Below are 16,385 nucleotides of genomic sequence, written 5' to 3'. Positions count from 1 at the left end.
ATCCCAAGAATGTAACCCATGTAAGCAAAGAGTTGCCTGTACCAGCTTGGGCAGGTTAACAAAATATACACACAAATAAATTTTTACCAGGCAAATATCAGATGAGGCAGACACATGCAGTTCTCTCCCAATTTTCTTTTTTTAAACAAATCAAATTTACTACATTCTCCACAAATACAGTGGCCAGCTTAATTCTGAACCGTTCTATTTTCAGAGTACATTATGGGAGACTGATCCAATAACAACAACAACAACAATAATACTTTTATTATTTACACCCGCCCATCTGACTGGGTTTCCCCAGCCACAATGGGCTGGCAGAAAGAAATGCCAGTTTTGTTTTGTTTTTTAAGGGTCGAAAACAAAAGCCAGTACGGTAAAAAGTTTTAGTTCTCTCGCCCTGCTAAGCTTTCCACGGTGCGGATATCACACAGCTAGCGCGGGCTGGTGTGAAACACACCATACCGTGGGAAGCTGCCCCAACAGGCCAATTCACACGTGCACAAACGGTTCAGTTACTCGGGGTGGAGACTCGGCCGCTGCTCCTTTTCCACGGGTCTTTTTTAAAAAATCGCTTTAACTCATAATAAAAATAAAAATTCCGGAGTTTAACTGGATTGGGATGGGGTGGGGGAAAGTGCTGCGGTTCTAGGAGGCTAACGCGCACTTTGAACTGCCCTTCTTGGCACAGCCAGACCCACTTGCTCCTGCGCAGGAAGCCCCGTGCGTGGTTTCCCCTCCCCGGGAAGCGGAGAGGCGGAGCCGCCTTCCCTCCGTCGGGACTGGGAGCCTGGCTGGCTGGGAAGGAGGAGAGGCTCGGCCTGGGCGCGCCATGGTGGAAGCCTGGTATATGGACGAGTCGGAGGAGGACCAGCGCCAGGCACACCGCCGGGAGCCCAACGAGCCCGTCAGCCTGACGCTGCTGCAGCAGCTGGGCGTCTTCTACTGGAAAGTAGGCAGGAGCGGGAGCCATTCCTGGCGCCAGGGCTCGGTTTGGAAAGGGGAGCAGGATCCTCGCGCGGCTGCGTTTCCCTCCCGTCCAGGACGCAGCAGTCGGAGTCCTGCGCACCGCCGCTTGTGCGCTTTGGGTGCAGGTTGCGCGTACGCACACAAACATTCTCCCCCTCAAAGAATTCTGGGGGATGTGGTCCACCCCTCGCAGAGCTGCAGCTCCCAGCCGCTCTTAACGAACTACAGCGTCCAGAATTCTTTGAGGTGAGGAATGTGCTTTAAAGGTGCGCACTGCTGCAGTTCGGTTTCCAGTGGCCAGAGCTGGGCTGCAAGCAGAGACTAGGTACTTGCAATGTGGTAGAAGTTTGTTGGACTCCTAGCTGCCATCAGGTACAGGGATGAGGAGAGATGCATCCGGACCACCTCCAGCCATGGGCATAGACAGGATTTATTTTAGGGGGCGGGCTTTATGTTTGGGAGGGGTGTGCAGAACCGAGTTACCTGGTATGCAATTGGTCAGTTAGCTAATTAGTATTTTTTTATGAGGGCCCATGCCCTCAGCCATGAAGATCACTGGGTGAACTTGGGCCTGTCATGTTCTCATGGTTTAACCCAGGCATAGGCAAACTCCAGCCCTCCAGATGTTTGGGACTACAACTCCCATCATCCCTAGCTAACAGGACCAGTGGTCAGGGATGATGGGAATTGTAGTCCCAAACATCTGGAGGGCCGGAGTTTGCCTATGCCTGGTTTAACCCACCCCGCAGGGCTGTTGTGAATATAAAACCGACACAGTCCATATCTGTGCCCCCTCTGAGCATGGGAGGGAGGGTGAGAGACAGCTATAGTTATCATTAATAATAGCATTTTTATTGTTGTTGTTGATAATAATAACTCTCAAAGGAGTAACTCTGTTAACGTGGTGGTAGCAAGAACAATAGTGAGTTGTGTGGTACTTTAAAGATGTAACATTTATTAATGCATAAGCTTTCCTGGACTAGAATCCACCTTATTTTTTAAATAATTTACTACATTTAGAACCTGCTCCTCTACAGAGGAGCTGAATGCATACATAGTTCCTCAAATCTCTATTTTATCCCCACAACTTGGTGAGGCTGGTGTGAGGTCAAGAGATACTGACTGGCTTAAGTTTACCCAGCGAGCTTCATGGCTGAGGGAGGGCTTTTAAACCTGCTTTTCCTGCCTGTGCTCCAGCACTCTGCCCATGACACAGCGCTGCCTATTCTTCCGATGTATGAATCGCCATCCCCAACAGGTGTGGAGAAAAACAGCCGTAAGCTGCTGGGCCCAGCGGCCATAAAATGCAGAATTACAGCCTGTGATAATTGTATGGAAAGCTTCCATGTGCCCAAGTCAAGCACAGCGACTCTTGACCCTCCTGTAAGTGCCAGAAATCCCCATATCACATGCTGGTCACCTGGTCCCTGAACAGTGTTTTTCTACTACACTGGCCACTTGCTTTGTTTCTGCTTAGCTTCAGCAAGGTGGCTGTATGATGTGCCCCCGGATCGTCTACAGTACACTGTATTTCACATTTGAGTACAGATACTAGAGCGTGAAATACAAAAGCAGTGAGTGTGGAAAGCTCCTATTGTTTCCTTTTGAAATATGTAGAGATTGGGGCTGGGAAAAAGGTTAGGCCCTTGCTTCCCTTCTATATTTGAATAGGTGGAGTGTACCGATGCAGACCTCAACTAAAGTGGATTGGGAGTATCTTTTGTGCTGTACCACAAATGATTGATTTGCTTAGCTCACAGAACCATAGAATTGTAGAGTCTGAAGGCACCATGAGGGCCACCTAGTCCAACCCTCTGCATTGCTCAAACCCCTGAACCTGAGATTCATGCTGTACCAACTGAGCTATTCCAGAGATTAAAGATGTACAGTGGTGCCTCGCAAGACGAAAAGAATCCGTTCCGTGAGTCTCTTCGTCTAGCGGTTTTTTCGTCTTGCGAAGCAAGCCCATTGATGGCTTAGCAGATTAGCGCTATTAGCGGTTTAGCGGCTTATCGGATAAGCGGATAAGCGGCTTAGCGGCTTAGAAAAGGGGGGGGGGAGGAAAAAAACCCCGCAGGAACTCGCAAGACATTTTCGTCTTGCAAAGCAAGACCATAGGAAATTCGTTTTGCGAAGCACCTCCAAAACGGAAAACTCTTTCGTCTAGCGAGTTTTCCGTCTTGCGAGGCGTTCGTCTTGCGGGGCACCGCTGTACATGTAGACAGATGAGCTAGCAAAACATTTTGCAGGCTCTTTACCTGGGACATCTTGTTTGCAAAGCAATGGTCATGGAAGTATTTTAAACTAAGTGTTCTCTCTATCCTACAGTTTATTTTAGAGCAGTGGTTCTCAAACTTTTTTTATGGGCCACTTGAAAATTTTGGGGGCCCAGAGGACCACTTTGTTTGTGCATCTGTGTATGCAAGCTAGAAATCAAATCACATCCCTTACATTAAAAAAAAATAATCATAGTCTTGACTTTCTAATCTGATGGATGTGCCAGCTTTGCGTGTAAGCAAAATTCTCCCTATTATATATTATATTATATTATATTATATTATATTATATTATATTATATTATATTATATTATATTATATTATATTATATTATATTATATTATATTATATTATATTATATTTACATACTACTCCCATCTGGCTGGGTTTCCCCAGCCACTCTGGGCGGCTCCCAACAGAATAATAATAATAATGATAAAGTGATAAAACATCAAACATTAAAAACTTCCCTAAACAGTGCTGCCTTCAGTTGTCTTCTAAAAGTCAGATAGATTTCCTTGACATCCCAAGGTGAGTGTAATGTTTGTCAGCTTTGGTCTCAGGACATTTTTCAACATTCCTTTTCCATATTTGGACTTGAGGGTGGCAGGGGATGGAAATCTCACCTTGCAACAACAAATAATAATAAATAGTATTATTTGTACCCCGCCCATCTGACTGGGTTGCCCCCAGCCATTCTGGGCAGCTCCCAACATATGAAAACATAATAAAACATTAAACATTAAAAAACCTTCCCTTATGAAAATCATGGCCCTCAGGCTATGGCTTTATTTGCCTGTTCAATAATCTACCTCTGGTCAAAACATCCTCTGTCTCCATTGTCAGAAGAAGAAAGAAAAAATCAATTGCATGGCCACATACAGCTATTCTTGACCGTTCTCCATCTGTTCCTCTAAGCACCTGAGTGGAGTTTGTGGGGGCCAAAAGTGATTTGCAGACCAGAGCTTGAGTACCTCTGCTTTAGGGTTTAGCATAAACCTTTGGGGCTGCTCATTTAACACATATCAGCAAAGGAGTTTCTAGCACTCTTGCTGTAGTTTACATTATAATGTCAGTACAAACCATTGATTATCCTAGACAGGATGGGTGGTGAGTGGGCAGTGTGGACCTCCCACGGGCGCTGCGCTGCTTCCCTCAAGGTGCAACCCATTGCAATTACGGAACAAATACAGTTAAATCAGGACCCAGGCAGTATATTAAACTTGTGAAATAATCAATGAAGACCCCTTGATTCTTGTCTGCGTTTAAATTTAATCTCATTTGTTTGCTGCGTCCCTGCTGCTCCCCCTATCAAGGCTAATTTTGTTGTTTTGGAAAGCTGCTCTGCCAAAGATGGCAGCCTGCCTGGAGGGAAATCCAGGAAGGGAAAGTTGTATAAAACAGCTGAGAGCTCTTCATGGACAGAGGCTTCTTGCTGGTGTAGCAATCTTCCTTCGGGGGAACCCTGCTCTACTGTTGACTTTGGAAGGCCAGCTTTTCAACGATCCCTTTTTGAGGAACAAAAGTGGTTTCAGAAACTCAGAACTTTATTGCCGGTTTCCAGAACAAGAGTAGCCAATTCTGTCCCCTCCAGAGAATTCTGGATTGTGAATCCCCACCACCTCCAACCATTGGGTATGCTCAAGGTTGTCATCTGACCTAGCCTGATGTTTAACTGAGAGTCAATCACATCATTTGAAAAATAAGACTTTAAAGCCACCTGGCCCCAAAATGGCAACTAGACATTCCATTTTGGCAACTATAACCTTTGTTTAAGGAGCCATTTGGCTCCTGGCTTCTATATCTTGAGTGTTTTACACGGGACGTAAGCAGGTAATAGCACCAGGGCTTTATTTCCTCAGTGGGACGCGGGTGGCGCTGTGGGTTAAACCACAGAGCCTAGGACTTGCTGATCAGAAGGTTGGCGGTTCGAATCCCCGCGTCGTGATGAACTCCCGTTGCTCGGTCCCAGCTCCTGCCAAAATAGCAGTTCGAAAGCACAAGCTACAAGTAGATACAGTGGTACCTCGGGTTACATACACTTCAGGTTACACACTCTGTTAACCCAGGTTAAGAACTTTGCTTCAGGATAAGAACAGAAATCGGGCTCTGGCGGCGCAGCGGCAGCAGGAGGCCCCATTAGCTAAAGTGGTGCCTCAGGTTAAGAACAGCTTCAGGTTAAGTACGGACCTCCGGAATGAATTAAGTACTTAACCCGAGGTACCACTGTAAATAGGTACCACTCCAGCAGGAAGGTAAACAACGTTTCCGTGCACTGCTCTGGTTCGCCAGAAGCAGCTTAGTCATGCTGGCCACATGACCTGGAAGCTGTACGCCGGCTCCCTCGGCCAATAAAGCGAGATGAGCGCCACAACCCCAGAGTCGGCCTCGACTGGACCTAATGGTCAGGGGTCCCTTTGCCTTTACCTAGTACAATCGGAAGACTGACAAGTGTGGGAATGTTCAGGGAGGCAGGAGAGGATATATTGCTTATTAATATCCTTGCTAACTTGCACTAGCAAGTTCCTTTACTTAGCAGAGTTTTACATTCACCTTTTAAACGCACAGCCCAAACCTTTCCCCACTTGTCCAATCTAGGAAAACAAGGAATATTGTACTTGACTGCTACTTATGTATCACATCCCACAACAACCTGCTCTGCAGAGTCATAAAAGCGTTTTGTACGTAAGGAGTGTTTGGGATGCAGCCGATCGCAATGACTGCCTCGTTTTGAACACTTCTGTCACCAAAACCCTTTTCTTAATTCCGCAGCTGGATGCTGACAACTATGAGACCGATCCTGTCTTAGCAGAGATCCGGAAAGAAAGGAACTACAACTGGATGGATATAATAATGATACACAAAGATAAGCTTCCGAATTACGAAGAGAAGGTATAATACATTCTGTCTCTTGTTTGGGACTTGAAAAGGTTGCCAATGCTGGAACTCGCCACTAGAGTGTGTGCCAGTTTCAGACGTTTTGCGATTCTGCTGTTTGAACACTGGCTGTCCCTTTCATGAGAACTAAGGCTGAAATCCTAGCCCTGCTTAACCTGAAAATAAGCCAAATTGAATTAAAAAGCGCTGACTTTGGAGTAGACATGGCTGGATTTTGCTGTCTGTCACGCAGTTGTTCTCCCTTCTTCCCTAGTGCATTTCAAAACCTATTATAATGGGAAGATATGTGCTTTCCTTCGGTTGCTGCCTATTATTTTTCTGACAGGGCTCCTGTACCTTCTTAACAGCTGGTGAATTCTGGAGTGCAGACTGGGGGATGAGTTGCACCTGTTTGATTTCTGCCTCCTATGCTGCTGTGAAAAGGCACAGCAAATGGGCTAGAAAAAATGGAGAAAGTTGGCAGCAAGATGGCTGGCTTATGTATGCATGCGAATAACTTCCACCTTTTAACATGCAGTTAAGTGAGCATTAGGGACGTGGGTGGTGCTGTGGGTTAAACCGCAGAGCCTAGGACTTGCCGATCAGAAGGTTGGCGGTTCGAATCCCCGCAATGGGGTGAGCTCCCGTTGCTCAGTCCCTGCTCCTGCCAACCTAGCAGTTTGAAAGCACGTCAAAGTGCAAGTAGATAAATAGGTACCACTCCGGTGGGAAGGTAAACGGCATTTCCGTGCGCTGCTCTGGTTCACCAGAAGTGGCTTAATCATGCTGGCCACATGGCCTGGAAGCTGTACGCCGGCTCCCTTGGCCAGTAAAGCGAGATGAGCGCCGCAACCCCAGAGTCGGTCACGACTGGACCTAATGGTCAGGGGTCCCTTTACCTAAGTGAGCATTTGGGAAATTTTGGTGCCTGCTTTGGATAGAATTGTAGAGTTGGAAGGGACCCTAAGGGTCATGTAGTCCAACCCCCTGCAATGCAGGGCTATCACACTAAATTTGGGGTAGGGGGTTTCTGGCCCTCCAGATGTTTGGATCAAGCTCCTGCCAGCCCCTTCCAGTGTGGTCAGTGATGATGAGAACTGTAGTCCAGTAATGTTTGGAGGGCAGAGGTTCCTCGTTCCCACGCAAAACCGTAGTTTGATGTGATTTTTGCTGCTTATTGGTAACCCCTAGACTACACTCCTCCATCTTACATCTGGCAAAGGCAGGGTGAAGTGAATGGGGTTACAGTATCCAAAGTTAATATAACTTGGCTTATATTCCACCTTTTCTCTAAGGAGCTTAATGCAATATCCGGTTCTCTCCACCCTCTCTGTTCCTCACAGCAGCCTTGTGAGGTAGGACAGGCAGAGAGAAAGCCACTCAGGAACTCCCATTTCATTTAACGTTCATTTCACTTTTAATTTGTATACCGCCTTTCTATATTACTACACACAAGGCAAGTTTACAAGCCGGAGTAACAAAAACATAGACAGCAAAGATCACACATGTAATATCAATCTGATCCAGTACAAAGTACGTCACAACTACTTCAAAATAAACAACTGATATCAAACAAAGCAATATTCAGTTATCCATTAGGAGGTACAGTAATAGTAAACAGTAAAATTAAATATTAGCGAGTAATAATTAAATGGCTTACAATAAAGAATTACTAAACTATAATCGATAAAAATAATGGTAAGTCACAATGCATAAAATACCACAAAACATAAAAAACCATATAAAACGATCAAATTGAGAAACAAGGACACACAACTGTTATTATTATTAATAATAATAATAATAATAATAATAATATTTATATATCCCTGATCTCCTCTTTGCTAGAACTTGGATTGCTAACTGCTGCACCACACTGCCTCCTGAGGTGATGATATAACTGGGCAAACTTCATTGCCTTGTACGCTTCAGGATTTCGAGCCAGACAGGATTCTTCTATAGGCTTAGATGTTCAGAGTCAGCAGAAGGCAAGACAGACTGAATACTGCCAAACAAATATATGTTTTCTGCCGTTTTGTGTCTCTCTTGTTCTGTGAACGCTGAGATGAGGAGATACGACCTGAGCACTCTCACCTGGTGGTTTTACCTCCGGAGTGGCCAGGTGAAAAAGGAAGGCAGGGCTCCTGTACCTTTAACAAAGCCATGATTCTGCTGAAGTGAACAGGCTTATTTAGATGTTCTGAAATTGCCTCTTCTACACAACTCTTAAAGGTGCAGGAGAGCTTCTTCTCCCTCCCTCCCTCCTTCCCTCCCACCACCACCACCAACCGCCCTACTTATCTGGCAGAAGGACATATGTTAACCTTCTGAACAATTGGCCACACCGCTTCCTTGGGACATTATAAATGAAAGCAACAAAACCGGCTGGTTCTATTCTAGTAGTCATTATTCAGACTTCTCAGAAAGAGGGAGCTCTTCTGCCTCTCCTTGTCTGGTTGTCAAGGTGATGCGTTTTAAGTGCTATGAATATTTTAGTAATTTCGCGACTGGAGTGGAGTCTGAATGCCTACCCAGCTTATTTCTGCCAGGTTCTGCGATCTCCCTGACCCGTAACATGTCTCAAGAGCATTATCAACCTGGCAGCGCCGGCTGACGCAACCTCCTGAAAGCTCCAGTGCACTTCAGCTGTTGTCGGCTCACAAAATCATTCCGCCACTAAATTTAGGTTTTTCTCCTCCCCCTCCCTCTTTGCTCCAGAGCTGACTAAGCACTTGAGGAAGCGGGTCAGTTGTGGTAGCACCTTTGGTTAAAAAAAAAGAAAGGCTTTCACCGAGGGAGGAGCTGGGAAAGAGAATAATTCATTGGCAATTCCATGCGCTTCAGGTGCACCTAGGTAATTTTACTCGCAGATCCATCATGTAAAGAGTAGCTGAGTTCTGATACAGAGCTGTGGTTTGGACTTTGTGGGACTCTTGAATCACCTCCATCCCAGCCAGCATGGGTTCTGGAGGGCAATAAGATCAGCAGAGCCACAGGTCCTCTTGGGGTAGGATTGAGTAGCTGGGCGCTCAGTGAAACTGGCTGACAGGAGGAGATTCAGGGCAGGCGAAAGGGCCACCACTACAAACCACCAGTCATGGATTCCTGAGCTGGATCTACAATGACCTGCTTAACATTATTAGATACAGTAGTACCTTGGTTCTCGAACAGAATGCGTTCCGGGAGTCCGTTCGACTCCCGGAACCACTTGAAAACCAAGGCGTGGCTTCTGATTGGCTGCAGAAGCGTCCTGCAGCCAATCAGAAGCTGCACAGGATGTTCGGCTTCTGAAAATGGTTCAAAAAACGGAACACTCACTTCTGGGTTTCGATCATTTGTTCGGGAGGCAAGGCATTTGAGATCCAAGGTATGACTGTATATCGTTCTAAAACGTCACAGGGCATACTTGTAAAATAGAGCATTTTTTTAAACCCCCCCCCATGAAAAATGGCTGCCTACTGCTGGTTGCTCTGCCGCACCCTTGGGTATCACATTTTAACAACGCATTACGAACATTATAAGTAGGATTCCATGTGTCCATAATGCTTAGCAAAACCCTTCCTTAACATTAAAAACCACGTTTATTTATTTCTATTCTGACATCTTTATTGAAAGTTAAAAAGTACATAGTTATGTGTGCACTAAACATGGTGAGACATAAATGAAAGGGAGAAAAAGAAAAGGAGAAACATCACCCATGTAGAAGGGAAAGTAAAGGGAGAGGAGGCAAATAAAACCTAAAACTCTATACTGTAACAAAGTTGTTATTGTACTTCACCAGATCTTAACCTATTACAGTATTTTTAAGAATGGATTCCAAATATCGTTGAATTTCGTCCATGGCATGTCTGCGTTTATATGCAAGTTCTTCATATGTTGTGAGTTTGTAGAAGTCTTCAATCCAGTTGTAGAAGGGAGACACATTTTTATTTTCCTAATTCATCAGTATCAGTCTTTTTGCAATGGTAAGGGCCCGGAGAGTCGACTCGTATTGTCCTTTTATAAGGTTCCATGCACTGGGCATATCTTTCAAAAGGATATTTTGCTCTGTAAATGTGAGGTTGTTCCATACAGTCCCTGTTGATGGTTTCAGTTACCTTTTGCCAAAAATCTTTCAATATAGGACAGTGAAAAAACATGTGTTTTAGAGAAGCATTATTCCTATTAAAAACTGTGAGTGTAGATTTGTCCTTAGTAGCCTTGGGCAACCTGGCACCCTTGAGGAACATGACTGATGGGAATTGTAGTCAACGCTAACAATCATCCAGGTGTGTTTGGGATTGGCATGGGTCCAGGTGTGACCATGTGGAGATTTCTGGGTGCCAGGTTAGTGATTTGACACCTCCACCTGACTGCCCCCTCCAGCTTTCTTAAGCAGCTAAGCAGAAGAGCTTGTTTCTTGCATTTATCACCCACCTTTCTCTCCAAGGAGGACCTGGTTCACCCCCATCCTCAGTTAAGGATTAAGAGGCTGCGACTGGCCCAAGGTCACCCTGTGAGCTTCATGACTGAGTGGGGATTCGAACCCTGATCTCCCAGGTCCTAGTCCAACGCTCTCACCACTACACCACACTGGCTTCCTAGAGTACTTCTGCTATAGGGCAGCTATATAAATTCAGCAAGTAACTAAATATGGGGAAAGCGGAATGTCACTTAGAGAAGGACGTGAAATATTTTCCTTGAAGCTTGAATTTGTTTTATACTGGATTGTTTTATTTGATGTTTTAATGTGTTGTGAACCACTTTGAGACTCCCCCCCCCCCATTAAAATATAAAGCAGAATAGAAATGATGATGCTGATATACAAAATCTGCTCTGGACAATAGATCCAATGTGATTAGTATCTACATGGTGCTTAGAGAATAACTTGCGCCTAAATATTAGTAAGTCAAGGGAGATGGTGTTGGACTTGCAGAGGAAGAGAGGGGAACCTGCCCCGTTGTATATCGGTGGGGAGGCTGTGTGAAGAGAGTCTCCTCCTTTAAATTCCTGGGAGTTCACCTTAGTGAAGACCTCACTTGGAAAATCAACATAACTCAGGTGGTCAGAAAGGCCCAACAGAGACTCCATTTCCTCAGGGTCTTGCGAAAAAATAATATTAAACAACAACTGATGAACTCCTTTTACCGGTCCACAATAGAAAGTGTCCTTTCATATTGTATCACAGTGTGGTATGCTGGCCTGACAGCCATGGACAGAAAGTCTCTACAGAGGGTGGTGAATACAGCACATGATATCTTGGGCTGTCCCTTGAGTCCGCTAGATGACATCGCAAGGGATCGCTGCCTGAGGAGAGCGAGAAAAATTCTCAGGAATGACTCACACCCCGGCCATCACCTCTTTAATCTTCTACCCTCGGGCAGGAGATACAGAAGTATAATCAGCCGTACCAACAGGCTAAAAAATAGCTTCTATCCATGGGCTGTTAGGCTGTTGAACAAAACATAACATAGCGAAATTGACTTGCGAGGTGGTGTGTTGTTTGATAAGAGATTGAGTGTTTTGGGGAGGAGGTTCATTTAGTTTCATTGTACACAGTTGTACAATGACAACAAAGGTATTATTATTATTATTATTAGTAGTAGTAGTAGTAGTAGTAGTAGTATTATTTTCTCAGACTAAATCTGGAATAAGGACTAAGGGTTTGAGTTGGCAAGTTTCTCAGAAGAGCGATCTGCAATATGAGATTAATGACGCTGCCCTGCCTTGCAAGGTTGCTGTTAGAGAATGCTGGTAAAGAGCTTAAAGAGCCCTCAAAGGACTCTCCTTTCAGTGCCAAATATTGCATTATTGAGAGGGGCTTTGGGTCTCCTGGCATAACATCTTGCAATCTTTACATGCTTTGCCGCTTGTAATAAGATTCGCTAAATGGAAAGCCGCTTCCTTCTCTCTTCCCTTCCCCTTTCCCAGATAAAAATATTTTATGAAGAGCACTTACACCTGGATGATGAGATTCGCTACATCCTGGAAGGAAGTGGGTATTTTGACGTTCGCGATAAAGACGACAAATGGATCCGGATTGCAATGGAAAAGGGAGACATGATCACGCTTCCTGCTGGCATCTATCACCGATTTACGCTGGATGAATCTGTATGAAATTACTTCCCCACCCCCAACCCCCCATAAACATCTACACAGAGTTGACAGAATTGTCTGCAGCTGTAGAACAGCATATTAATAACAAAACTCTTGAGACCTGCAGTGTAATCTGCTAAATTAAAAAATGTGTGGGTGGGATAATGAGGGAAGAACAGGCAATGGGTACAAAATCAGAGCCTGTGACCACTTTTATTTGTTTTTCTATTTTTAAAAAAAAGGAATTTAGGGCTGCATCTCAACAGTGGGAACTGGGGCTACATCAGTGCCAGATTTAGAGCGTTGTGAGTGGTTCCCATGAATAGGGTGCTGAGCTGAGCAGGGCTCAAAATTGAGAAGATCCTTAATTGAGACGATCCATTTGGGGGAGCAAAATACTGGCCTCACACAGGGCGTTATATTAGAAAGATGACCATCTCTGGCTGCAGACATACAGACATACCATACAGTTAAAGCATGCCATTTCCCCCAGGGAATTAAGGGTATTAAGAGGATTGTAGCTCTGTGAGGGGTAAACTACAGTTTACCAGAATTCATTTTTATGTGTGTCTGGGGGGGGGGGGGGGAGATGTGCTTTACACTCCTGGTGTGAACACAACCTGTGTTTTGCCATATTAAACCTGTGGAGTAGGGTGGGGAGAGTCACTTGAAATTCATTGAAGGGATTCCTCCCCCTCCCCTAATTTTTATCATCACCACCACAACCACCATAATCTCCAAGAAACTCAAGGTACATAGCTGTTCCTCAACAACAATTCTGTGAGGTTGGCTTGGCTGAGAGACTGTGACTGGCCCAAGGGCACCCAATGAGCTTCAGGGCTGAGCGAGGATCTTGACCCCGGACTTGCAGGCCTGGGTACGAGACTCTTCACCACCACACCACACGGGCTCTGCAATATCTTGCTCTCTGTGCAACTCTGGTGAGGATCCCTCACTGCTTTCTTGAGAGGGGTTTTCAGGGGTTCGTGGTGAAGGGGACAGAAGGACCACTTGTACAAATTGCCTTCTTCTCAGTGGACCACGCCCTGGCTCCATTTCTCCTCATCTAAAATTGCCTGCATTTATTAGTATAGAAAAAAACAGCTTTTAAAAACGCTTCTCCCCACAGATTTTCCCGCCCCCAGTAATCCAGCAGTCCTACTTTTGTTGATAGTACTGACCAGTGCTTTTATTTTCCCTAAAAAAATGTTTAGGGGGTGCTCTCATTTTCCTACTCATTGAAATACTGCTCTTCAATGAGGCCAAACTTAGATTCACAAAATGTTTAGGGGTATGTGTTCCCCTGTGTCCCCCCCCAGAAAAAAGCACTGGTACTGACTGGAAGTCATACGTTTCTGCACCTTGTAGGTAATCAAAGCATGGCAGCTTCAACCTCAGTTCGGTCATAAAGCCCACCTGTCTTCCAAGCTGCCATTCCCAACTCTCTGGGATTAGAAATCAATTCCTCGAGGTTCAGGCAGGGATAGTATTTAGAGCACATGCGCTTTCTCTGCTCTGCGCTGCTGCTGCTACCTTTGCAGTTAAATGGAGCACTCGTGTCTTCGGCCTTGTCACAAAATCCATCTTTAGTAAGGGATTGGTGTTGCCATAGCAACTATGCAGTGGAGCCTTGGGAGATCTGCTTTGCTCCTCCTGTTCTCTGGCTTGTTGTGAGGGATGTATAAAGCATTCGATATAGAAAGTTTAAGGTCACTGTCTTGCTACGGATCTGAGGCCTCTGGCCGGCTCTTAGAATGAGCTCTGCGATCTATTGGTTTCCCTCTGCGTAGGAAAACAGGTGCAGGCCCTGACAGAGTGACAATATCACAACCCCCAAATTTTGTTGAATGTGCTTTGTCGAATCGAGAAGTTTTGCCTTGCTGTTAATATCGCCAGAAAGATTAGGTGGCAGTCATCCAAGTTTTGCTCAGAGTAGGCCCGTTAAAGTTAACGTACTTGAGTTAGGCCTGTTCATTTCAAAGGGTCTACTCTGAGTAAGGGCGCTTCAGTGTTGAAAAACAAAGCAAACCATGCAGTGTTAACTGCAGAGATGTTGCTGTGCATCAGCAACAGAAACTGGAGCCAGACGTCTTATGTGTAAATTTTAAAAATGAGGAACGAGCAAAGAGATTTCTCTTCTTACCCCTCCAACCTGCATGTATTGAATTGTAAATGTTAATCATACTGATTTCATGTAGGCTAGCATTGCAATAACTTCTGTGTGTGCCCCAAGCCTTGTTCAGAGTTGGTTTTGCATTGAGCAGTACTCATTTTTGTTTTTTATAAAGAGCCAAAATTCACCTTGAGAAACTGTTCCAAACACAGAGCTAATATGAAGGGGGGGGGGAGGGGAAAGCATTAAATGCTAAATTTTGGTGTGTCAGGCTGTTCCAAAAGGGGCTCCCCCTTTTGTGATTTGTTCATGATCTCTTTTGCATGATGGGTTTCTGGATGTTTTTGCCTTAGAGCAGGGACAAGGCGAAGCGATTTCACTTTACAGTGTCTGCTCTTTGCAAAATGTGAATATTGCAAGGAATCCAAACACAATTAGGCTATGGGGATTGGGGAATGGATATTTCAAATAAAGTAGCCAGCATTTCTCCAAAGCTGGCTGTTCCCCAACCCTTCAGTTGGACTCGAGCCCTGTACTTTGAACCCCACTCCTTTCAGGGTTTTCATTCTTGTTTTTCAGAAGTAAACCATGTTAAGTGTGAACTTTCTGTGTTTCTGTTCCCAGAATTATGTGAAGGCAATGAGGCTGTTTGTCGGAGAACCTGTGTGGACAGCGTACAACAGGCCTGCGGATCATTTTCCTGCTCGAGTACAGTACCAGCAATCTCTGGTGCAAGCAGCACAATAAACCAGTGGGAAGGTTCGAGACTCAGTTTCCCACAACTTCTGCGCAATGGAAATAGCAAAATGGCCTTTTTAATGCCACCCGCTTATTAATGAGACATTGGTTTCCTGCAGCTCTAATGTAGGGGAAGCAAATAGAGGGGAATGTTTGTTCTGTTCTTCCTCAATCAATTGTTGTATGGAAGATGATTGCTTTTCCTTTTCTTAAAAGTGGGAGAGATTTTTTTGAGCAGATCTGGAGGTTGCATTTAACTTCGACTAGTTATTCCAAGGATCTCTCTGCTGCTCACGTAGTTAAATAATTCAGTTACACCTGAAGATTCATATAGTGTAGCTTTTCCAACTTTGTGAGGTCACCAAGCTGAGGAAGGCTGATGACAAGGCAATATAAATGCTTACCTGATCTTGTTTTGCTTTTCAGTACAGTACAGATTTATTCAGTTGAGGATAAGTTGATTTTTTTCTTTTAAAAAATACAAATTCAAAACTGTTTGAATACTTTTTCAGTTAATCCAGTGCTGTGCTCATGCAAAGAGAGGGGAATTCACTTTGTGCAAACGCTGCTTTAGCAACAAATATTTGGGCAGAAACTATGAATAGCAACCTTATAACGCTGCCTTATCCAGTAGCCTGAGGATTTTGTTGTTTTTAACCATCAAGCAGTACATAAATTTTATGAAATAAATAACTTAATAGAACTACTGTGTCTCATAAATGAGTCGGGACAAACGAGGTTCCCTGTGTCTGGCTTCCTTAACTGTCTAAGCATTTGGATAAACAGAGTTCTTTTCCGCCTTGGGTGCAATCCAACAAAACCCTTTTATGCATATTGAAGTCAGGTTACAGCAGCAAGTCATTGAAATACATCTCTGGTCAATAGGTTATATCTGGCAGTACAAGAATGTTGCCCTTATCCCCTGAATGCTCCCAAACACTTTCTGGAGGAATGAGAGATCTGCAGTAGCAGTGGGGGTGGGGTGAGGGACCTACAGTGGGGAAAGTCAGATGGAAGGAGTTTGCACAAGCCCTTGTGGGGTGGGAGGCAAGAGGAACTGGAACTCTCTCTGCAATTGTGCTACTCAGGGTATGCCCCAACAGCTGCACAGATTTGGTACCAGAACTAAGGTAACCACATTTTCTGCCGTTCAGCAGTGCATGGGGTATTGCTGGAAAATCAGAACACTGTGTCTTGTTTTAATATTTATGCAGATGACAAAAAAATCCGTTACAGTTGAGCACTTCAGGGGTGCAGTCCTCAACATATTTCCTCCCAAATATTATTCATATTGCAGCCCTCTGCTTGGTTCGAAAACAGCAAAGTGGCCAGGATT

The 16,385-nt window shown here is 44.8% G+C and overlaps 1 protein-coding gene across 1 annotated transcript; it reads left to right on the top strand.

The window, feature by feature from the left end:
- The first annotated feature begins 721 nt into the window (after positions 1-721).
- Positions 722-15,752, top strand: ADI1 (acireductone dioxygenase 1). Its single transcript, XM_083730899.1, has 4 exons — positions 722-952; positions 6,019-6,138; positions 12,034-12,213; positions 14,936-15,752. Exons 1-4 carry the CDS (start codon positions 833-835, stop codon positions 15,056-15,058), a joined length of 543 nt encoding a protein of 180 aa, XP_083587025.1. The 5' UTR covers positions 722-832; the 3' UTR covers positions 15,059-15,752.
- The last annotated feature ends 633 nt before the right edge of the window (positions 15,753-16,385 follow it).

The sequence above is a fragment of the Podarcis gaigeae genome, assembly GCF_964106915.1.
Source record: "Podarcis gaigeae genome assembly, chromosome: 3".
Taxonomy (NCBI): Eukaryota; Metazoa; Chordata; class Lepidosauria; order Squamata; family Lacertidae; genus Podarcis; species Podarcis gaigeae.
This window is presented reverse-complemented; position numbering and strand designations above follow the sequence as displayed.